General features: G+C 47.7%; 3 protein-coding genes across 3 annotated transcripts; 1 reads left to right on the top strand and 2 right to left on the bottom strand.

Moving 5' to 3' along the window:
• Positions 1–10,910: 10,910 nt before the first annotated feature.
• On the bottom strand, positions 10,911–11,417 carry LOC135377414 (tigger transposable element-derived protein 4-like). The gene has a single exon (XM_064609804.1). The coding sequence runs from the start codon at positions 11,415–11,417 to the stop codon at positions 10,911–10,913; it is 507 nt and encodes a 168-aa protein (XP_064465874.1).
• A 106-nt stretch (positions 11,418–11,523) lies between these two features.
• On the bottom strand, positions 11,524–12,147 carry LOC135377409 (tigger transposable element-derived protein 4-like). The gene has a single exon (XM_064609791.1). The coding sequence runs from the start codon at positions 12,145–12,147 to the stop codon at positions 11,524–11,526; it is 624 nt and encodes a 207-aa protein (XP_064465861.1).
• A 6,924-nt stretch (positions 12,148–19,071) lies between these two features.
• Positions 19,072–22,405, top strand: LOC135377393 (uncharacterized). The gene is made up of 3 exons (XM_064609767.1): positions 19,072–19,197; positions 19,952–20,118; positions 21,559–22,405. Exons 1-3 carry the CDS (start codon positions 19,072–19,074, stop codon positions 22,403–22,405), a joined length of 1,140 nt encoding a protein of 379 aa, XP_064465837.1.
• The last annotated feature ends 1,090 nt before the right edge of the window (positions 22,406–23,495 follow it).

Genomic DNA, 23,495 nt, shown 5'->3' with positions numbered 1-23,495 from the left:
CCATGCAGAACCGTCGTCATGTGGTGTCGTGTGCGCCGCATCGGAGGTCGGAGCTGTTACCAAGTTTGCAATTTGCTTGCAAAACTTTGTTGTAAAAGTTGCGAATAGTGCCCTACAGACCGCAAAATCACTTTGCTATTTTGGCACCTTCACTATAAACGAATTCGTCATTAATGTCCGAGTTATAAATTGTATCCTATGGGTGCCTGACCTGACCGCGAAAAACGTTCGTTATGACGGTCTTTTCGCTATAAAGGCGTTCGTTGTGAAGGGGTTTGACTGTAATTTCCAGTTTAACGAATCCCAAGGCAGTGGAAATTTCAGTTCTATGTATCTTTTCTACGGCCCCACTGCATGTTTCTTGATTAATCATGGCCGCCGCCATGTTGGCTTTCGACTAGAACTTGATTAGAATGCCAAATTTGGGTCGCAGCCGCAGGTCATAGCCGCAGCCAGAATGCAGTCACATGCAGCAGAATGGCACATAACAGACCAGAACAAATTTTCCTGTTCTTTCATCCTTTTTGTGTGGTGTGTGTGCTTTGTGGCCTTTTGTTTTTCTCAGCAACATATGTGCATTACACAAACATGTCAGTAAGACTTCTTCCTCCACTTGCTGCTCTAGCTGGAGGGTCGGTTCGATGTGACGTCCGATGATCGGGAACTGGTTTCCATGAAGACGTCTGACGGACAAGGGGCTCAGCAACGACTAGGTTTATTTACACTTATGTACACTGCAAACGAATATGGCTTTCGATATACATACGAAACTCTCTAGGCTGGAGTCAAAATTCACACGGGTCCCAGACCCTTTCCAAGTGTTTTCTCTCTCTCTTCGGGCCCCGACACCTTCTTAAAAGGGTCATGTTTCGGCCACAACCTCAATCCAGGACCACCAATCGACTGCCCCGGGCTCAAAGTGTTTCAAGCCCTAATTGGACTGTTTTAAAACCTTTGACAGGAGCGTCACCTCGTGATCCCCGCCCTCTGGTCCAAATTTACTGCCAATGGTCACGGCTGTCAAACTGTGCACCCCGTAACGTTGAGCAGTGCAAAATCCGGGAGTCACTTCCCTGATTTAGTGCCGGGGGGTAATGAGGTTTTCTTCGAACTCTCGAGCGTCCACTGTCGCCCCCGCTGTAGCTGTACAACCCGTACAGTGTCCGTCATTAGATGAGAGACAAAATTTTATGAGTTTGAGACCACGGAAAGGACGAAGTGGACATTGTGAAACAACACCACGGTCTGATTTGCGAAAGTGATGGCTTCTGCTAAGTAACAGATATCTCAGTGCACTTGTGAATAATGCAAAATCTTTAACCATTAAATATCATTTAGGCACCACAGCTTTGTTTTAATTCGTGACAGCAAGCTGCCCTGTACCCATGTCAGTTTGGTGAACTTACACTTAAGTGAACTGATTCGTGATATCCCTTGAAGTTCATTCAAGTGAAGTTTCACTGTGCTATCCTGTTCTTGCTTGACATATGTAGTCGAGGTAAACCAAGTACTTTTGACAAGGGGGATGCCATCCTACACACCCGCTTGTTGGCCTTATACACACACAGCAAAGCACCTGCATTCCTGAAGCATCTTGGCTTCAGAAACTATTCCACGACCATTAGCTTGATCTTCGATCCATCTGCGTTGCAGCAGCACAGAAGTGTAATTCTGTTCTTACATTTCTGTTCACACTGACAGTTCTGCCCTTTGAAGCACAAGCTCTTGTCCAGCTGTACATTGAAGAAGGTGCTAGCCTCATCGGCATTGAAGTTGTTGCGAGCTTCATACATACTCGATACTCATACTCATATTCATACTCGATACGTGATGGGAGTGTCCAATTGTTGACAACTGCCTCGTCATCCTCTTTTCCTTCACCACAAAGAGACTTTATACCAATACATGCTTTGTCTTAAAATGGTGAAGCCAACCACCAGAAGCTTGGAAGTTATGAACTCTCACGGAGAGAACAATGTTGTCTGTGTTCCACCGTATAATTTTCCTGTCATTGTTGACATCGGCTGCCGTCAGCTCCTTAAACCACATTAGAGGAATTCCTTCGAACTTCACGTGGTGCATTGCCTTAGTTTGCTTTCCGTTCACCCTGAAACGTCGCACATACTTCATGGTCTGCTCTCGCTGACAAAAAAATTTGTGCTCAGGGTTGGTGGTGCAAGTGCCAGTTCCTTTGCAAGGTCAGTTCATCTCCTCTTCTGGTCCTATTCAAATCTGCTCAGTACTTCAAGATTCTCCTTGAAGGTTAGCATTTTTCGTCTCAGGACATAGTTATGTTGCACAAGAGTTTCACAGTTTGCTCAATTGCTCTGCAACTGGACTTTCAATACTCCCAGCGTAATAACAGCTGCTGTCCTCAGACCATTTGGCGCGGAACTGCAGAACATGGGGGGGTGAATGGGGGCAGACCCATCACCAGCGACATGTTTGTGACCAATCGTCACGAGGGCAGAGGTGACGTGGACTTGTGAGAAGAACTGAACAGGGCTGTGGATGCATGAACTTGAAGTGGAAAGGTCTACTCATTGATCTTTGGGATCTTTAAAAACCAACAACAATAGGGCCATTTGGCTCTATTAAACAGTGTTTGTCTCTAACCACCCTGGAAACTTCCTTTTCTTTACGCTGCCTTCTTGATGGACTGTTTTTTGTGAAGAGAGTTTATGCAGTTCAGTAGTTTAGTGTTCCAGCTTGGGCTGTGCGAGTAGCAAAATTTTGAAGCTCGAGTCGAGTTAGAGTAATACCACATCACTGTTCCGAGTATCGAGTTGGGTTCGAGTACTTGGCGCTCCATTAAATGATAGGTAATGCGTAGAAGCAGGAAGATAGATATAAAATTATCACACCTTTATTAAAACAATGTGCCATGTAAGGGCAACATTGCTGAACGTCTGTTGCAACCATAAGAAGCATAAAGGGATTTACAAGTTATTGTGTAGGATAAGTATTCCCTGGCCAGCCTTGAAAATTGCGGCTACTTTGTCTGACCCTGTACCCTTCCACCTCTGAAGTGGATCCTTCTCTCGTGGCAGAAGGCTTTCCTCACTATAAACACTCATTTCTTTCTTGACGGGTAAAGGTCTGGACACAGGAACGTTTGTAGCCAACTTGTCAAAAGCCTCCCAAACCCCTTGTGATGAGGTATGCATGGTTGGGGTACACTTGTTATAGGCTCAGAGATATCCTTCATAAGCTGTGTGGCACATTGTCTTTGGTCAGTGTCAACTTGTGAGTACTTGCGATGTACACAGTTCTTTTGTAGCGAGGGTCCAAGAACATGGACATAGCAGCAGTCTCATGAAGATCGTACTGTGGGAACTGGGCAGTAATAACTCTGGCAAAGATTCCAGCAAAGCTAGATTTGTGTTTCTGTTGCGACCGGCATCTTAAAGCCCCTGAATTATTTGTATTTGGCTCGATAGCGTGGCATATTTCTCACGGCTCAGAAGTGTTGTGACATCATACAGGGGCTTCGATATCTTCACCACAAAGTTAAACTTCCCTCCATTCCGAAGATGCAAAGCATTCAATGTCTGCGTCACAAACAATTAAAAACCCCCAGTGCTGGGTAGGACGAGGACAGAGGATAAAAAGGACAAGGACCGGCACTGAGCGGCACCCAGCACTGGGGGTTTTTAATTGTTTTTGATCCAATATGAACCAACCAGCCCTAACGCTTGCTCTGCTACATGGCAAGAGAACCTGTGCACAAAAGGACACAAGACTACACTGCTGGCGCCTTCTAATTTGCAGTAAAAATAGCGTGAAACTTTGCGCTTCATTTTCTCAAAACAACTTTTCACTCTACCTGCTCTGCTTGTGAAACTGATATCTCTGTAACGACTTGGTCTATATTGATGTGGTCCGTTTTCTTAGTCACTGAACATTCCTAGAGGTCGTGACATTCTCATTTTTTCAGGTGAATCAATTTATAATTTATGCTATCGTCATACGTTTCTATGCTAGATGCGTCAGTTGCGACAGCATACTGAAAAATGAAAACCAAAAATTGTCATTGTGGAAGTTGAAAAAAACTAAGAATGTCACGACCTCAACCATACATTTGGGAATACACTCCAAGTTCAAGCTGTCTTCTATCACATTTTCCAAACTCTGCAGGTCTTTCGCAAAATGCAAAGATTTTGTAATATGTAAAAATTTGTAAAAAAAAAAGTTTTAGGGATCATATTTTTTCTGGTAAATTCATTTTGAGGGCATTATCAACGATGGTGCAAATTTTCTAGGGCTGTGCGAATACTCGGATTTTCGAATACGAATCGAATAGCTCGCGCTATTCGGTTGCTATTCGCATCCGAAATTTACTACTCGAAACTTTCGAATAATTTGCGAATAGTTTTCGAATAATTTTCGGATAATTATCGAGTATTTCATGGCGTTGAGTACAGAGTGAACGCAGTGAAGGCTTACTTTTAGGGACGCTAATACCCTTCACTATCGGGGCGGGCACTACACGCGTGCCATAGCCAGAAACAAAACACGACAGAGCACAGCACACGCGCAACACAGACGCATAAAAACGCTGACCGCTGACAAACGCTCGACGATTTGAAAGAGTCCACTTTGTGCGCAGCGCACTTGCGTTTGGCCTGGCTTTGCTTGTTTCGGGAGACACAAGCAAGGAACGCAACCTGCAACCACGTGCTCTACGTACGCGCGCCGCTTTCCCTGCAACTTTCCTTCTCTCCAAGAAAAGTTGAAAGCACGTGACGCATGTGATGCGATGCGGTGACAAGATCGAAAGTGCGCTCGGCGATTCGATCGTAGCAAGACAATGGACGCAAGCATGCAGAACCCAAGTGAGGACGCAGATGGAGACGAAGGAGCTCGCAAGAGAGCAAACCGAAGCGCTGTGTGGGAATACTTTCAACGAAGTTCGGCCGTTTCCGCTACATGTAAAAAATGTTCTGCACTCATCCAAACACCCACGGGGACTACGAGCAGTCTTGTTAACCATCTCAAGCGGCACGTGTTGCTATACAAAGAGTTCCAGAAGCGGACTGAAGCCAAGAAAACTGAACAGCGAAGAGTTGACTCTTTTCTGAGAAAGGAACAGGTACCACGGTGTAGGAAAGACGCACTGGACGTGAAAATCGCACTCACTTCACTCACTCGCTTCAACTGGCTATTCAGACAGCGAAAGAGCAAACGCCGGTGCTTGGAACCCTCCTCCGCAAAGCGCGAGCCATCGTGGGCCATTATAAACATATCCCGCAGGCTCAAGAGCGCCTAGATAACTACCAGAAGAAAACTGGGAACACGCCACTGCATCTAATCCAAGACGTTGAAACCAGATGGAACAGCGAATACAACATGCTGAGTAGGCTTTTGGAACTCAGGGAGCCTATGACAGTGGATATGGCTAACAGTGAGTGCATAGTGGACTGCTTTACTGGAGCTGAGTGGCGACTAGCTGCAGACTACGTCCAGGTTCTAAAACCTCTCGCTCAGGCCACAACCGAGGCAGAAGGTGAGAAGTACCCAACACTGTCTTGTCAGGTCCCTACCCTATACTGCATCATACAATCTCTGAGAACAACCTGCAGAACTAAAATGAACTGCCGACGGCTGCGCTTTTGCTGCCAATGTTGAGAAGAGCCTAAGAACTCTCTTTCCAGACTACGACATGGATGCGTGTGTGGCCATGTTCTGCGACCCAAGATATAAATTGGTGGTGTTCCATGAGGACTCTGCTCGAGAGGAGTGGCTCAAGTCAGTTGTCTTGGAGGAAATGGGCCAACATGTTGCCACAAATACGGAACTTGAGGTCGAGCGCACGGAAACTTCAGCAGCATGCTCTTTGTGGTCAGCCTTCGACAGGGTGGTTGAAACACGACACAACAAGTTTGATCCATCCAGCGAATTTCATTTATACAGTACTGAAGGTGCGGTAACTAGAGATAGCGACCCGTGCAAGTGGTGGAATGAGGTAGGCCAACACCAATTTCCCATTCTAGGGAAACTAGCACGCAAGTATCTTGGTATACCTGCCACCTCGGCCTCAAGTGAGAGAGCATTCTCTGTGGCAGGAAATGTTGCAACGCCACGAAGAGCATCTTTGCTCCCTAGTCACGTTCAACAGCTCACATTCCTTCACAATAACTTGTGATTCTGAACAATCTCTATTGCAACCTGCTGCGAGCTGCACAGAATTCCAGCCTGTTTTGTGAACTATGTGCTGATATTTGCTAATTATGAACATTAAATATTAAATACACAATAGGTGCATGTAAATCACTTCTGTACATTCCTATTCGAAAGTATTCGAAATTTATTCGAAAATATACGAATTCCTAATCTCACTACTCGTATTCGATTCGCACTAGATTTCAACTATTCGGAAGTTATTCGCAATCCAAATTTTGATACTCGCACAGCCCTAAAATTTTCATTATAATCTATTAAGAAATAAAGTTTGTGTTGATCTCCACGTCCCTCCTTAAGCTACAGGAGTCTCAAGAGGATCAAATACTGGCTGTTCCAATGTTTATCGACTTCTTGCACCTCATGGAGAGCAGTTCTTTTTTTTTTTTTTATTTGCCGCAAACACATCATGCAACCTTTTTGATGCTGCTGGACTGTGTCTGTAGTGTCCAACTATTGACGTGCCCTTTTTCCATAAGGTACTTAAAGTCGCACACTCTTGTTTGACAACATGAATTGCAGGCTGAAGTGTATGAGTAGATTTAGGGTTTAACCCGATCCTTCCCCGAATTTGCACCCTGAATTGAAGGTTGCCGCTGTCGGGTGAAACCTGATTTTTACCCAGCAAATTGCCCTCACTTCGATGTCTAGGAATTAGGGCTGAGCGAGTAGCAAAATTTTTGAGTTCGAGTCTAGTTCGAGTAATACCAAATCCCTGTTTCGAGTATCAAGTCGAGTTCGAGTAGTTGGCGTTCCATTAAATGATAGGTAATGTGTAGAAACAGGAAGATAGATATAAAATTTCAAGCTGCTGTAGCACCACTTTTTGGCCAACTTCCCCTTAAAAATGTTTTGTGCTACAGTTAACAAAAAAATGAAACAAATGAAGGTTATAAGGGCTTTATTAAAACAATGTGCCACCTAAGGACAGCATTGCTAAATGAATATTGCAACCATAAAAGATTTAAAAGTTATGGGTAGGAAAACTGGTCTTTCTACAACGTGCGGTTTAACACATTTTTCGGTGGTTTGACAAATTTTTTTTTTGTTGTGGCTGACAGTATCACTTCAAAATATGCTGTATCGAATGATGTAAGTTTCATAAACAAAGCTATCCATGTATTCCTAAAATTGATTTTGGGACACCAAAAAATTGGTGTAACAGCAGAAACCTCATGAAGATGCGTCTGTATTTTGAACAAAAATATCAATCTACAAGGTCTAAAATATACAAAACGTGGCAATCTTTGTCAGAAATAATATCTGAAAATATCAACCCTTTGGATTGAGAAGTTAATGAGTTGTGGAAAATAACGGCATGTTAACGTTAACACTGCATGTCGTTCATGTAACTGAGTGACAGAGTTCATTGAAGCAGTAAAACGGAAATTAACATCGTAATTTCTGCTGAAAACGTTAGTTTCAGGCTCAACTTTCCTGTTGTACCACTTATTGCTATTTCACCAGTCTTCCATTCGTCCCGGTTGGTTTTGAGACAGGAAGAACAGCAATAGTGCAAGTTATACATGCCCACACATGCAGGACAAAAATCTGATTGTCTAACACCTTCAGAGTTGTTATTTGTGTTGTTACAAAGAAATCTAATTCAAATATGCTTCAAATGCGAGTATTGCGCATCTGCGAAAGAGATCTGCCGCGGGAACGCGACGCCGCAACCAAGATAGAATCTCCACACTGCCTCCTTGGCACAGGGCCAACTTCATAAATCACTACCACAACGAAACGATAAAAGTGAAAATTGCACTCATTCTGTAGTGTTTATAGTATCTAACAAATGTGACCACTTGTCCAAATCTACTCTAGGGACCGAGTTGCGCCGCTCATAAAGCGTCGATCACAGGTGATCGACTCTCTATGGGCGTGGTAAGGAAGCGTTCGTACCGGAAATTTTCGTAGTCCTACACAAGGCTTCCAGCCCTTTTCGGTTGTGTGCAGATGCACTTCCTTCACTCATGTCAGGCAGGTCCCCCAAACTCACCTCGGAAAAGCGTGCAACGAAGAAGGCCGCCACTAGATACCCCACTGTTGCCGTTCCGGATCACTTCAGCGCGCTAAGTTTAGCGGCAAAATGTTTTTGTTGTTTCTGCGAATGAATCTAGTCTTTATATGTCCAAATACAACGCGTATAACAACTTTCTGTGTCGTGTTTCACTTTTTGGTCCCGTTTTTGAACGTATTGAGCGATCGGAAGGATCTAGTGCACGGCTGCATGCATCACATAGTGTACCTGTCGTACACCAGGCGCCGCAGGCGCAGTCGTCCATTTCTCCTTCGGTGACTTGGCCTGGCTTGGATTGTGCTTCAACTGGATCTTTAGCGCGCTACAATCAAACGCAAGCCAACGTCTGGTAACAATGGGGTATCTAAGGGCGGCCTCCGGCATTGCACGCATCGGGATAGGAACAAATACATGGGAAAATGGCGACCTTGGGGGACCTGATGTCAGGCATCTGAGTTTTATGAACTAGTAGAACCGAAACAGGCTCTCCGGCCGAAGAAACGAAGCTACGAGGTGCGCTCCCCCATGTCGGATACGCTTCCGCGCGAGAGAGACTCCTCCATGGCCAGCAGCAGCCAGTTTGCCATTCATAGCCACTACTCACTCTGTAGCCAAGTCGAGGTTAGCCGAAGCTAATAGTGAAAAGAAGATGGCTGAATTAGCCTCTAGCCACTGTAGCTGAGTTATGACAGCCATGGATGAAGGAAACACAGGAGCGGCCGTTTCGAGCAGATTTCCGTGGGGCCCCTCTGGCGGTCGCTCCTGTCAAAGCCGCCATTACTTCCTGTCCACCACGTGATCCTCTCTAAAGTTTCGGTTTGGCAGCGCTTTGTTGCTCTCGCTGCTTTTCGTGCTTTTACGCTTTTCCAAAGTCATTTACTCTTAAAATGTGAGCACCACTGCGGAAACAACGTTTTGTTAACGTGTTCGAACCGCGGTTGCGGCTGTCGTTCAACAGAAAGCAGCTCTGCCACGGGAATAACGTTTCCTGTAATCCCGTACTTGACCGGCTGTTTCGGCATACCCCTGTCTGTGAGAGAGTCACCTTGAACCCTTCCTTTGCAAGCTAGTGCTGTGCTACAGCTGGAGACTCAATTGCTTTCCTCCATCGTTGTACAAATTTGATTACTGGCATGCTTTACCACTTCGGCAACACACAACACGCGGCCACGTCGTCACACAAACATCGCTACCGCGAATTATGTTTCTAGTCATGCGTGGTTGTCCTGCAGAACCTGGCCGGTCTTGTAGTAAAAGGGTAAACCAAGAGTAAATCTCCGTACACACACAAATAAAGATGGACGCGCGGCGTTCATCACAATGCAGATATCTGAACTGCAAGACAACCACGACTCCCGTCGTCTGCTTTGGGAGTTGGCCTGCGCATGCTCTTGTGGTCACGTGAGCGGTCACATGGTAGACAGGAGCATCCCAGCATGCAGTGCGAAGCTGGCATGCCCGTCCCAATGGCAAAAAATTGGAAGGGCCGCTCCTGCGTTTCCTTCTTCCATGGTGACAGCGATCGCGGCTGCGCCAAATGCGTGTTTCCAAATGGTGGAATGAATCGGTGTGACAGGTTATATCTTATATGTGATGGATTTTAATGTGGATCTAAATCGAGCTCGAAACGATATCGAGTACTCGAAAGTTGACGAGTCATCATTTGTCGAGTCGAGTTCGAGTCGAGTATGAGATCGACTCGAACTCGAACTTTCGAGTACTCGCACAGCCCTACTAGGAATGCATACTAACTTGCTTGGCAGCAAATGCAGTTACATCACAGTTTGTACCATACCAGTACACTTAGTTTGACTAAGTCTAACTGAGTCTAACTTCTCCCGGAATATAGCGTACTGGAAGTTTTTCCACCCGATTTTGCAAGAATTTAGAACACATGTTTATTTACCTGATTTTCGCCCTCCAAATTTAGAAAAAAAAATTTCCCAAAAACTTCATGTATGTATGAGCAAAGCATGAGCGTTCACACAATTTGTTTCTTTACGGCGGCACGAATTATCATAGTCGCGGGACGGTGTAAGTATAGAAACACGCAGATATCATGGCGAATTGTATGCCTTCGAGTCATGGCGTAGCAACTGCAACGTCCTGTTCTCTGTGCGTGAACTTTATTTTATAAGGGAAGAGTAAAATGCGATCAACACAAGGGTGCGCCGCACAGTCAAGAACATAAACACTAGGTACTATATCAAGGGAATAGCAGTGCAGTGACATTGGATAAGCTACCAAAGCCTTGCAACGTTGTTGATGTATAGTGAAACCTCGTTAGTACATACCTGGCGGGGACGTGAAAAAACTACGTACTAACCGGTAGTACGATTTCACCGAAATTACGAAATATTGATCGCTTACCTGCGCGGTTGAAGCAAACAAGTCGAGCACAGCATAAAAAAGCATAGCACATGGGCATTTATTCGATTTCCACAAGAAAGTCGGTGATTTTAGATTGACGCCGAGGTTGCCTTGCGTCGATCACCACCTTTTCGAATGCGCCGAGCCCACCGCCGAGCTCCTCAAGGAGTCCCCTCCTCACGGCAAACTGCCGCATAACTTCCAATGCCTGCGCAGCTTCTGCAACTGACGGGCCTTCCAAATCTTCAATCTCTTCTCTGTCGTCCTCGTCATTGTCTGTATCGCCACTTGCGGCGGACGACGACTCACTTATCACAGAGGTGACAGTCTCACTGTCCGACTAGTCAGGACACGTTTCCATGCCGTTATCAATGTCCCGGAACACACTGAATTGCACACTGTCTGCAGCACCCTGGCACTCCAGGAACTCTGAAAGAATGCCTTCACCTTCGTCGTTGGCGTTGTCCTCCTCACTGTTCTCACCCTGGACTGTACTGTCCGTGCACATCATGAACCCTGCACGTCGGAAGCAGTTCTGAACTGTCGAAGGTTCCACTTGCTGCCACGAATGCTGTAGCAAATGAACTGCGCCGAGGAGATGAATTGCGTAGGTCTTGCACATGATATTTTTCCTGTAGATTTGCTTCATGGAGCGAATCACCCCTTGGTCCAGGGGCTGAACAATCGCAGTCGTGTTGGGAGGGAGGAAGGCCAACTCCACGGACGTCAAATTCTCCAGCTGGGTATGGGACGATGCATTGTCCATCACTATGACTATCTTCCTTCCCTTCACCGTGAACCGCCGGTCCAAAAGTCGCACATACTCTTCAAAGACTTTCGAAGTCATCCATGCTCTCGCATTGCTTCGATAAAGCATGCCCGACGGCAGCTTCCCACCCTTGAAGCATCTTGGGTTTGCAGCCTTTCCGATGACTAGGAGTGGCAGCTTTTCGCTACCTGTCATGTTGACCCCAAAGGGCAACGGAGATTCTTTCCTTGGCATGTTTCCCGCCGGTACAGACCTCGCCTCTGAATGCCAAGGTTCTGTGAGGCAGAAGTCTGTAAAATAGCGCAGACTCGTCCATGTTGAATATGTCCTCGGGAGCATAACCACCGAGAATTTCCTGCAGCTTTCCGTTCTTCCAGTCGTGAGCACCGTCTATGTCTGTCGCTGCGGCTTCGCCGGATACAACCCGTGCCTTGATGCTGTGCCGGGCCTTGAATCTTGCCAGCCAACCACTGCTGCACACGAAGTCGTCATGGTTCAACTGCAAGGCAAAACATTGGGCCTTCTCGATCAGGAGTGGACTGCTGACTGGCAGGTTTCTTGCCCGCGCTTGCTTGAGCCATTGCACCACCGCAGCTTCAACATCTGGAAACGCGGAACCACGCACACGGCACCGGTTAACGCTGGTGGAAGCAAAACTTCTCGAAATCTCTCTGGAGTACCACACCCCGCAAACTGTCGTTAGTGGCAGTCCTCTCTCGCGTGCCAATGCTGACTTCTTTGCTCCTCGCTCGATGGTGTGAATGATGTCTATCTTCTCCTTGATCTTTAAAACTCGGTGCTTCACCATTCTGCGTCTCTCCAACAACAGTAACAACTGTACCTGAAGTGTCCACACTGTATGTGTCCCAGAGTTCGAATGACCGTATCAAACAAAAGACCCGAGAAACGAAACCAGCGAGGGCGTGCATTGAACCCCTGGCCTACTTCCTCTCTGCGGAAGAACGTCACTTTGCCTCGCAAGAGAATGACATGTCCTCCTCTCATCCAGAGAAGCCACGTGTTATTTGCCCTTGAACCCTGGCGCCCGTGCGTGCGCGGAGCGGTCGACGAGGGAGGAATCTTGTGGTGGTGGATGGTGTTTCACGATGGAGGAGGTACGCATTAACCGATATAGGGACTACAAGCTGCTACGGTTTAACGGGCGGAAAATACATGGGCTTCTATGGAAGTCACGTCGGGGATTCGGCACAACTATCGTTTAAGCGGGTACGTATTAATGAGGTTCCACTGTAATTGACAATGGATATAACAGTCCTCCCCTCTCCGTAAAGAAAGCAGAACACTTGACTTACGTCTAAGTATTACAGCACTCGTTATATAGGAAAATAAAGCTAGAAAGACAAAAATGTCATCAACACCAACTATGGGCAGTATCTGTCCACAGGACGCTTGACGTAGACAGTCTACGTAACGATGTCATCGCACTATCGCTTGAAGCGTTGCTGCCATCTGGACGTGACCCATGATTCTCCACAGTATCAGGTTGAGAATCAGCGGGTGGCACACTCTGTGACAACTGTGACTGGTCTGCCTCAGCGTTGCTGTCTGATTATGGTTCTGATTGCTGTGCATCCCTTCGTAGATGATCTTGGTGCCTGGTAGAAACAACTCCTCCAGGTAGCTGCACAACAGCAGACGATTGTTCTTGTGCCTTTCTGACAACAGCAGGGACCCAAGTTGGTCCAGGTCAAAAATTGCTTGCGAACACTGAATCCCCAGGACGAGAGATGCCATGGAAACGCGCACTTTTGTCATGCAAAAGTTTGCTGTGGAGTTGCTTACGAAGTACTGTGGTGTGCATGCTCGGATGAAGATTATCCATAGCAATCTTGAGCTTTCTTCCGTACAAGAGTTCTGCTGGAGATGCACCTGTTATCTCGTGTGGCGTTGTTCGATAGCTGAATGGTGCCCGAGATAAGAGAATGCTAGCTTAAAACTATTGACACCCTGTGATGATATGCCGGTGCACTGGATAATCAGAGAAGGCTTTGTCTGAGAATCTGAGAAGGCTGCTGAAGAGACCAGGTCGTCTACCCTAGGAGCATCGCCATACCTTTCTTGCACCTTTCTCAGAAGAGATGGATCGTGCTCAAGGTATTCAGCATGAAGTTCCTTAGTTTCTATGCATGAGTTCTATCTCGTTTTCACAGGCTTTAAAGAGTGCACGTTTTTCACTAGATAAGCGGAAGTCTTTTTCATATCCCCCACGAACATGTCCACGAGTGGAAATGATTTCTCCATACGTTTCCTCTTTGCTTTCTCAGCTTCCAATGGCTGTTGCTCTTGATATGATCATCTATGGTAGACTTATGCTTGTGTTCGACAGTTTTTGCACAGTGACTGCAAAAGAGCAATCCATCATCTTCGTAAAATACTTAGTCTCCATACTCACGACTCGTTGCTTCATGTCCTTATTGCTCAACAGCTCATCGCAAGAAAAGCGTGTCACGTGATGTCTCCAATGAGAGGAAAACGAAAGTTGAGAAAAAGAAAGTTCTGATCCTCAATGAAAAAACGTTCTGCAAAATTTGTTACAAGGCCACAGATTCTGCGGCATGTTTGCAATTCTGTGCATTGTCACGGAATTGTGGAAAACGCAGGGCATTAGGCATGTGCTATTTAACGAAGCGTGCAGCACAAGCATTGCGAAAAAACTTATCGCAGCACAGCATGTGTTCACATGTGCTGGTCCTCAAGACTCTGAGGACAAGGGACCCTTCCACATGTAATCTTTGATAGAGAGCAAGCTTTAACTTGCCGCCTCTGAGACCTAACTGTTGGAGTAAACTTCCAAAAAAAAAAGAAAGTAAGGAAAAGAAATCTGTTAGAAAGTGTACACAGTCTTCCACTGAACCTGCTTTTCGTAATTTAGTACATAATGGAGGTTGTGAATGCAATGGCCAACTGATATAATTTACTTTAACCTTTTATATACAGTTATAACCAGTTATGTTATGGGCACATGCTGTGCATGAAATACTTAAATACTTAAAATATCTCTCATTACTTTCAGTAACAAGTGGTTGTAAGCTCACTTCATAGCAGTTTTACTTCTAGCAGTGGCTTTCCGCTAGCATCTAGTGCAGAGAGATCCTTGTTTTTGACTAGCAAGACACTGTAACTCCGGTTTTGTCCAGTTCTGGTGACAACTCAACTGTGCAGTACTTACAACACAGTAGCATTGTTGGAGACTCCAGTTGGACTCCAGTGGAGACATGTTGAAGTCACGTCACTGTCACCTCTCTGCCACTTTACCACTGCGCAGTCTGGATATTCCTTTGCCCAATCTTTTGCACTCTTTCTGCAGCGCCCCATTTGGTTTCGAGCGCAGACTGATCCATACATACTGAAAAGCCAAACTTAAATTACTTTAGACTTCCCGGTAGCATCCTGCCAATGTCTGTCCCGCTTGGGAGCTCACTTCGCCACACATGCATGCGCATCATGTGACACTCAGAGGCACCTAGTGTCATCTTGTAATGTTCTATCTAAACATTTTCACCGGGATGGCCGGTACGCGGGTCACGTGGTAGGCCTTTCAATGGGGTATAACAACAGCTTTATTTTCGACCTTGGAGAGTGGGGAGTTTCATCGCCGCAGGCAATACTCTACCCCATTGCTGGTTGGGATGGGGGACTAAAATAACGAGCCCCTTCACAATAACGATCGAAGTCCGATGGTGTCCAGAAATGTCAGAAGACCTTTGAGCGCAGAGCGTTGCTGGGCTGGATTGGGCCAGGGACAAAGCATTTTCGCTAGGGAGAAAGGACGAGAGTCCAGCTGACGAAGAGACTCGGAGAGTGTGGTTCGGGAAGGTTGGTAGTGAGGGCAATGAAGAAGAATATGCTCCAGATCCTCAAGAGCACCACAGTGGCAGCAGGTGGGAGAGTCAACTTGTCTCAAGCGGTAACGCCACTGAGCTGTAAAGGCCACATTGAGGCGCATTCGGTGGATTAATGCAGCATCTTGACGAGGGGTGTTTCGTGGCATGCGGAAAGCGAGAGTTGGATCAACTCTGCTCAACATAGAGGGGGGAAGAATGTCGGTTGTCCGTTGGCGGGAAGCCAGGGGAGTCACTAGGCGTCGCAGAATTGAACGGCGGTCTCCTCTCGGCAGAACAATATGGGTCCGTTTCCGATACGAGAGTGCTGCTTCTGCGGCGCTGTCGGCCTGCTCGTTCCCCACGACACCACAATGGGCTGGAACCCACTGGAGAACTAGACTGTGGCCTGCGGCGTAGATAGTGTGGTAAGCCATTAACACATCTGTGACTAGGGGTGCGGATGGGCCTTGTATGCCGGAATTTTCCATTGCTTGAAGTACAGATTTGGAGTCTAAAGACTGCCCATTCCCGGGGTGTAAAATCAGAGATGTGTTGTAGAAAGAAAAGGATGGCATAGAGCTCCGCAGCTGTGGAGGAGGTTGGATGTGAAAGGCGTCTTCCGTGCACGATGCCTTCGGATGGAATGACGAATGTTGAGGCGGACTTGTTGTTTCGGGATGCGCCATCAGTACATGCTGCCGTAAACGTAGAAAACTTCTCGTCTACCAGAGCATGAAAATGGGCTCGGAGGACTTGAGGGGGGACCTGATCTCTTCTTTCCAGAAGGTTTGGGAGGCATACAAAAGTGGGTGGTACCGGTAGAGACCATGGGGCTTCCGGCAGTATAGTGTCCTTAGTTATGAAGCCAGTGAGAGTCTGGCGTGTCCTCTTCGCTACTCGATAGCCGAAGTATGGTTTTCTGGGTATTTATCGGGTTTAACCCGAACCACCCAAACTTCAATTCAGGGTGCAAATTTGGGGATATATCGGGTAAAAACCTGAAAACCTCAGGCTCTAAACGTCTAGCGCTCGGGTGGCTTCTGCCACTGCCTGGCACTGCACGTCATTCTCTTCTGGGTCTGTGTGGTCATCTTCATCTCCACTTGAGTTGGACATAGTTTCTGGAGCAACAGCGGCAACAATGTTATTGTCTGTCCACTCGGTCGATTTTGCAAGTTCATCGTCCACGTCTCGGAATAGGTTAAATTGTACACTTCCGGGAGCGCCCTGATGCTCCAGCACTTCAGCTATAAGATTCTCGCAGCTATCGTCTTTGGTGTTGACATCCTCTTTGGCATCGGAAGTCTCCTCAGCACTGTCCAACTTTGCATGCTTGAAGCAATTCTGAATCGTCGCACGCTTATCTTGGGTCCACGAGTACTGGAACAAATGTATAGCACTCATCAAGTCAATGAAGTAACACTTGTGGTTCTCTATTGCGAGAATAATTCTGTGAAGGAGATCCTTCCTGTAGAGTTGTTTCACAACATGGATGATTCACTGACTCAAGGGTTGCGAAAGTGCCGTCGTATTTGGGACCAGGAACACAAGTGTCATTCAGGAACTCAAGGTCTCTGGTAACGACGGAATCAAACCCAAAACTGATTCCAATTTATTGATGGGCACGAGGCTCGCGCTCATCTTCGTTGTTGTCGCCACATGTTGCCCCCCACTAGCAGGGTATTGGTGGAGTGGTAATCGGTTGAAGGACCAGTGGTCGGAACAGGGGCTTCAGTGAAAGCAGGCTTGAGACGCTCAACGGAGACTGTTTCCGGTCTGCCGTTGTAGTCCATGACCAAGTATTTAGTTGCGCGTTCCAATACAGTGTAGGGGCCAGTGTAAGGGGCCTGGAGGGACCTGCGTAAGGCATCCGTTCGTAAGAAAACCTGGGATGCGGTACTCAGGTGGGGGGAAACGAAGGCTGTTGCCGGCTGCCGAGCCCGGGTGGCAGTCGGTCGGATGCGGGAAAAGTGCTCTCGGAGGCGATGCAGGTAGTCCGACGGATCCGTGGCGATTGGGGTAGGGTTGTCGAAAAAGTGCCCGGGGAGGCGAAGAGTAGTGCCATAAACGAGCTCTGACGGCGTGCAGCCCAGATCCTCTTTCCAAGCTGCTCGAATTCCTAAGAGGATGAGCGGAAGAAACTCGTGCCACTTCGAGGTGTTTTCGTATCCCATGATGGCAGCTTTGAGATGACGATGGAATCGTTCTACGAGGCCGTTAGCTGCGGGGTGGTACGCTGTTGTGCGGCAGCGATGAGTTCCAAGGAGATTGGTGAGCGCAGCAAACAGGCGGGACTCAAACTGTTTCCCTCTGTCCGTTATGACCTTGGAAGGGACTCCAAACCGGGAGACCCAAATCGAAATGAATGTGCGTGCGACTGTTTCTGCTGTGGAGTCCGGCATAGGGGCGGCTTCTGGCCACCTTGTGTACCGGTCGACGCACATCAAGAGAAAACGATGGTTGTTCGACGGGGGCAGGGGGCCCACTATGTTGATGTGGACTTCGTCGAAACGACTGCTGGGCAGTGGGTATGTTGACAATGGAGGAATGGTGTGCCTGTGGACTTTGGCTTGTTGGCATGGCGCGCAGGACCTCGTCCATGCGCAAATGTCAGTGTTCATAGATGGCCACACATAACGAGCACTGACAAGTCGCTGTGTGGCCTTGATTCCAGGGTGGGATAGTCTGTGGAGCGCCGCGAAGATTTGACGACGGAGACCTTGCGGAACGAAAGGCCTCTGCATGCCTGTAGAAATGTCGCAGACGACGGGTTCGGAGAGTCCGGGAAAACGTACTTCTTGCAGGTTTAGCGAGGAACGCCCTGATAGGAGGTATTTCAACTCCGGGTCGTTCCTCTGCTGCTGAGAGAGATCTGCAAGGCTGATTGGTCTGTGCTGAACGGTGAAGAGGCAACTGAGGGTGTCGGCCGGAACGTTGTCGGCCCCCTTCACGTGCTCGAATGTCGCCTGGAACTCCGCTAGGAAAGCGAGTTGCCTAATTTCACGAGCGGAGTAGCGGCTTCTGCCGGATTGGTATGCGTGCACCAGGGGTTTGTGGTCAGTAAAACTGACAAACTGCTTGTCCTCGAGGAAATAACGGAAGGTCCTGACGGCCATGAAAGTGGCGAGGAGCTCGCGACCGAAGGTGCTGTACTTCTCTTCGGTGGGTGAGAGCTTCTTGGAGAAGAAGGCTAACGGTTGCCAATGACCGCCTATGTGTTGCTGGAGGATGGCTCCGACGCCTTTGCTCAAGGCGTCCACCATAATCGAGGTGGGTGCTTCGTTGACAGGATGGACCAGCGTTGTGGAGGATGTTAAGGCATGCTTGGCCCTGTTAAACGCCTCGATTTGCTCGGGAGACCAGGCCAGGGCTGTAGAATCCTTGCGGGCAGAGTGTAGAAGCTCTTCGAGCGGCCGTAATACGCCCGCGCAATGGGGAATAAAGCGTCTGTAGAAGTTCACCATCCCGAGAAAATGACGTAGCTGTGTGCATGATGTGGGGAGGGGAAACTGTTGCACCTTCTTAACTTTGGTTTCAAGGGGTGTTATTCCTTGGGCATCGACCTGTTGGCCCAGGAATTCGAGCGAAGGGACGCCGAATTCGCACTTGTCGATGTTAATGAGTAATCCATGCTCGGAGAGGCGGTGGAATAAGGCACGCAGGTGCTGCAAGCATAGGTCGGCGAATTCATTCATGATGGCCTTCACCGACTTCATTCACCATCACCTCATAGAGAATGATGTGATGTTGAATGAAGGGCATGATGTGAAGTGAAGTTGATGTTGAAGTTGAATGAAGGGCTATGATGGGGATTTGAAGTTGAAGTCCGCGTGATGGGTTTTGAAGTTGAAGTCCGCGTGGTGGGTTTTGAAGTTGAAGTCCGCGTGATGGGTTTTGAATTTGAAGTCCGCGTGATGGGTTTTGAAGTTGACGTCTGTGTGGTGGGTTTTGAAGTTGAAGTCCGCGTGATGGGTTTTGAAGTTGAAGTCCGCGTGATGGGTTTTGAAGTTGAAGTCAGTGTGGTGGGATTTGAAGTTGAAGTCAGCGTGTGTGGGTTTGAAGTTGAAGTCAGCGTGTGTGGGTTTGAAGTCGAAGTCCGTGTGTTGGGTTTTGAAGTCAGCGCGATAGTTTTTAAGGAGAAGTCAGCGGGATGGGTTTTGAAGCTGAAGTCTGCGCGATGAATTTTGAAGATGACGGATAGGTTTCGAAGTCCTCATAATAGGTTTTGAAGCCGACAATGTTTAGTCGATGTATGACGTTCACGTGTCGTGACTGTTACTTGTGCGAACACGTGCGGAGTGAATGGCAAATGTGTACTGGAGTGCACCGAGCTAACATAAACGCTTCGCGTTTCGTGTCTAGTGTGGGCGTATGGGCCTGACACTGCAGATGCCTGGCGGACTTCCCCCCCCCCCCCTTGTTGTGTATCGGCGGTCGCAGGGAGGGAAAGTGTTTGGAACGCGTTAGGGCACATTTATGCTGCAGCATCGCTGCTCGCTGCTCGCTGCAGCTTCAAGCACATCGCTGCTCGCATAACCGCTAGGGTGCGTTTACCCTGCAGATTGCTCAAGATGCTGCTCGCTTTCGCTATATCAGTCGCCTAGCAGCGTTCACTGTGGAAGTATGATTTCTTCATCTGACAGCGACAGTTCGGACTCTCTTGCGGTCAAGTTATGGTTCGCGTCAAGGAGGAAAGCCAGAAGATATGGAGTTCACCCTTTGAATCAAGAACGCCCTAAAGAAGGCTATTTTCACACGTATTTTCAGCGCTTGAAGACCTATCCCGAAAGGTTCTCTGAACACGTCAGGATGTCACTGTCCACATTCGAGTACATACTGAACATGATGACACCTGAAGTGGAAATGCAGCTGAATATCCCTCCAAACGTCGTGAACCCTATATCTGTCGAGAAGCGGCTCGTAGTTACATTAAGGTAGGTTGCTTCATGCATTTTAGTTTATATGAATTTATGCTACTGTTTATTGTACTGCTTATTTGCGTTTACTGACGGCAATTGTGTTTATTAAAGCTTGAAAGGAATACATACTGAGCGACAGGAAAAGTCATAATCTGAAGCAGTACGTTGGGGAGTAGGTGGATATATCCCGTGGCTTGTAAATGTTCGCATCGTAGATACCATTGACTTTTTATTCGTTTCCTCGTATCTTTAACGGAATTTAGATAGCTGCTGCATGACGTCTACCGCTTTTTTTTTTTTTTTTTTTTTTTGCGGTGAAGACAACATATGCCTAACGATCTGGCAGACCTTTCATTCCTGTAGTAAATGTATATCCTTTCCTCCCGCGTACCCTTTGCGACCAACAACGGAACCAGAAGACAAGAGCAGAATTACAAACAGCAGACGAGCTTTTACTGCGAACAAAATAGAGACGGCATAGCTACGGCATTACTCTTGGCTCTGCCACGTTCTGGGTTGCGACAGTTGAGTGCAACTGCCGTCGAAGAAGGCAATCCCTTGTGACGGCGCTGGCCCACTGTTTGATGGGGATTGGCGGGAGACCACAGTTGCCGAGCGGGGACTGGAGTACACAGGTGTTACTGGCGGAGTTGAATATTCTCCCCTACCAAAGTACGACGATGGGTGATAAGGATCACTGAACCCGTGGCCCTCAGGAACCGTTCTCCCTCCGTCTGTATGGTACGTGCCTGTTGGTCCGTAACCAGATCCGTATGCCCGTTCCATCACAAGTCGTTGAACGTCAATTCTGAATATCATCTTATTTACGGGTGTCATACATCTCACGTGAGGAAGAAGGGATGTGAAAAACGCAACATCTTCATCCTGTCTCGCAGCCGACTGGGACTCCTTTTCTTTACGTAATCGTAACTTTTCTTTTTCAATTCCGACGAGCTCGCTACCAATTAAATCAGTGGGCCGCGTCCTCTTCCTGTGGCCAAGTGAGCTTGTCGGCATCTGTGGAATGGGAGTCGAATGGATCGGTGGGCATGCAGTCGATGTCGGTTGAGACTGAGGGAGCACCGGGGTGCTGCAGCTTGAGGTTGGTGTTAGCGGGCGGGAGCTCGCATCAGCCTCTTGGTCACTGTCGAGGTTTTCATCACGCGCTTCAGTATCCCCTTGCGCTGGATCGGTGAAGCTAAGGTTTCCACTTTTTTCCCTTGGCTCAAAAATGTCACGCAAGAAAAGTAGAGACCGAAAGTACTGCCACTGTACAGCGTCCTCGGGGGCTGGGTCTCCCGATGACGGCTTTGGCAGAGATTGGTACTTGTCCTTGAACTGCTGGCGCAACGTCTTCCATTTGCCTTTAGCTTCGGCTATTGCTGAAAAAATGACAGAAAGGAACGTTTTTGGTGTGACTCTGAGTAGCTTTCTACCAGTTCTTTTCCTTTTCAGGTTTTTAGCAACCGGAAACTCCTATGCAAGTCTGGCAGCAGAATTTCGACTCGGGCATACAACAGTTTCGGATATCGTCAAACAGATGTTACCACTGCTGTGGAAAGTCTTACAGCCACTCCATATGAAGCCACCAACCGCGGAAGGCTTCAGAGAAATTGCTCACAACTTTTACCGGAAGTGGGGATTCCCAAATTGTGCCGGAGCCATAGACGGCAAACACATTCGGATACTATCTCCAAAATGGTCCGGAACTATGTTTTTCAACTACAAGAGCTATTTCTCGATAGTCCTGCAAGCCGTCAGCGACGCAGAGTACAGATTCATTTTCATTGAGGTCGGATCTTACGGGAAGGAAAGCGATGGAGGCATTTTTAGGACCTCAGCGTTGTACGACAGGATTACAAAGGGTACACTTGGCATCCCCGAAGACAGAGGCCTCCCGGATAGCAACGTAGCGGCACCCTTTGTATTCATCGGTGACGAAGCCTACCCATTGCTCAAGCATCTGATGAAGCCGTACGCAAGAAGAACCCTTGACCCAGCAAAAGAGAAGTTCAACGTAGCCCTTTCTAGAGCAAGGAAGACCATTGAATGTGCTTTTGGCATTGCCGCTGGAAAGTGGAGAATACTACGAAAGTCAATTGAGACGAATGTGGGCATAGCGGAGTGGGCAGTTAAGGCAGCCTGTGTCCTGCATAACGTCGTTATTGACGAGGAAAACGTGGATCTTCACCATGCCGGGGACGTACTTTCTAGGGCCCCAACGGGAGGAAGGAATCATGGTGCTTCTGCCGAAGCCGTTGAAGTGCGCAATCATTTCAAGAACTTTTTTAACGATCTGTGAAGCCTGACCCGTGACGAACTGAACGAAAAATTCTGTTGTGAGACAATGTGACCTCATTCCTGTGCCCCTTTTTTGACATGCTTCTTGGTATTATTAAAATACGTACTTGTTCCACATTTCTCCGCAACCTCAGTCCAAAGCTTATCGAGCTTGAACCTGTTGTGATGGTCAGCATGGCGTTGGTTCCAAATAGCTGTTCGTTCAAACACAGCCGATATTAGCACATCTTTCATATTTTCGCCCATAGCGGTACCACGCGAAGGGTCAATTGTTATCGGTGACAGATAAACATAGAAAGCGGTGAAAACTGGGGAAGAATGGAAACGAGGAAAAGTGGGAAGGAGGAAACCGACTTCATCACAACCAATCGCAGGTCGGATTTCAAGACGCCAGTCATCAATGATACCAGGAAGACAAACATGTTTACATTCCTAGGTGCAGCGAGCAGAGCGGCAAGCAGCGGCGAGGATAAGCGAGCAGCCAGGCTGCAGGGTAAATGCACCAACAGAAAGCTCTGTGTTTGACCTGTCATCGCCAGAAGTCAGGTAGTCCCCGGGCATGTTCAAACATGTTTGGCAGCATTGTTGTAGCGATGATCATGGCGTGCATCTTTGGCAAGCAGCGATGCTGCAGCATGAACGCGCCCACAGAGATACATGTGTTTGTTTCGTCATCGCCAAACAGCGATGTGCCATGTGCCAGCAGCGATGCTGCAGCATAAATGCACCCTTAGGGTACATTTATGCTGCAGCATCGCTGCTCGCTGCAGCTTCAAGCACATCGCTGCTCGCATAACCGCTAGGGTGCGTTTACCCTGCAGATTGCTCAAGATGCTGCTCGCTTTCGCTATATCAGTCGCCTAGCAGCGTTCACTGTGGAAGGATGGAAACGAGGAAAAGTGGGAAGGAGGAAACCGACTTCATCACAACCAATCGCAGGTCGGATTTCAAGACGCCAGTCATCAATGATACCAGGAAGACAAACATGTTTACATTCCTAGGTGCAGCGAGCAGAGCGGCAAGCAGCGGCGAGGATAAGCGAGCAGCCAGGCTGCAGGGTAAATGCACCAACAGAAAGCTCTGTGTTTGAC

This window comes from Ornithodoros turicata, chromosome 1 (assembly GCF_037126465.1).
Source record: "Ornithodoros turicata isolate Travis chromosome 1, ASM3712646v1, whole genome shotgun sequence".
Classification (NCBI taxonomy): Eukaryota; Metazoa; Arthropoda; class Arachnida; order Ixodida; family Argasidae; genus Ornithodoros; species Ornithodoros turicata.
This window is presented reverse-complemented; position numbering and strand designations above follow the sequence as displayed.

Excerpts from the sequence above, each read along its gene's own strand:
- LOC135377414 (XM_064609804.1), bottom strand. The coding sequence starts at position 11,417 with ATGACTTCGAAAGTCTTTGAAGAGTATGTGCGACTTTTGGACCGGCGG.
- LOC135377409 (XM_064609791.1), bottom strand. The coding sequence starts at position 12,147 with ATGGTGAAGCACCGAGTTTTAAAGATCAAGGAGAAGATAGACATCATT.
- LOC135377393 (XM_064609767.1), top strand. The coding sequence starts at position 19,072 with ATGGGTTTTGAATTTGAAGTCCGCGTGATGGGTTTTGAAGTTGACGTC. Across the intron at positions 19,198-19,951 it reads TGATGGGTTTTGAAGTTGAA|CGCTTGAAGACCTATCCCGA; the intron begins GTCAGTGTGGTG and ends ACGTATTTTCAG. Across the intron at positions 20,119-21,558 it reads CGGCTCGTAGTTACATTAAG|GTTTTTAGCAACCGGAAACT; the intron begins GTAGGTTGCTTC and ends TTTCCTTTTCAG.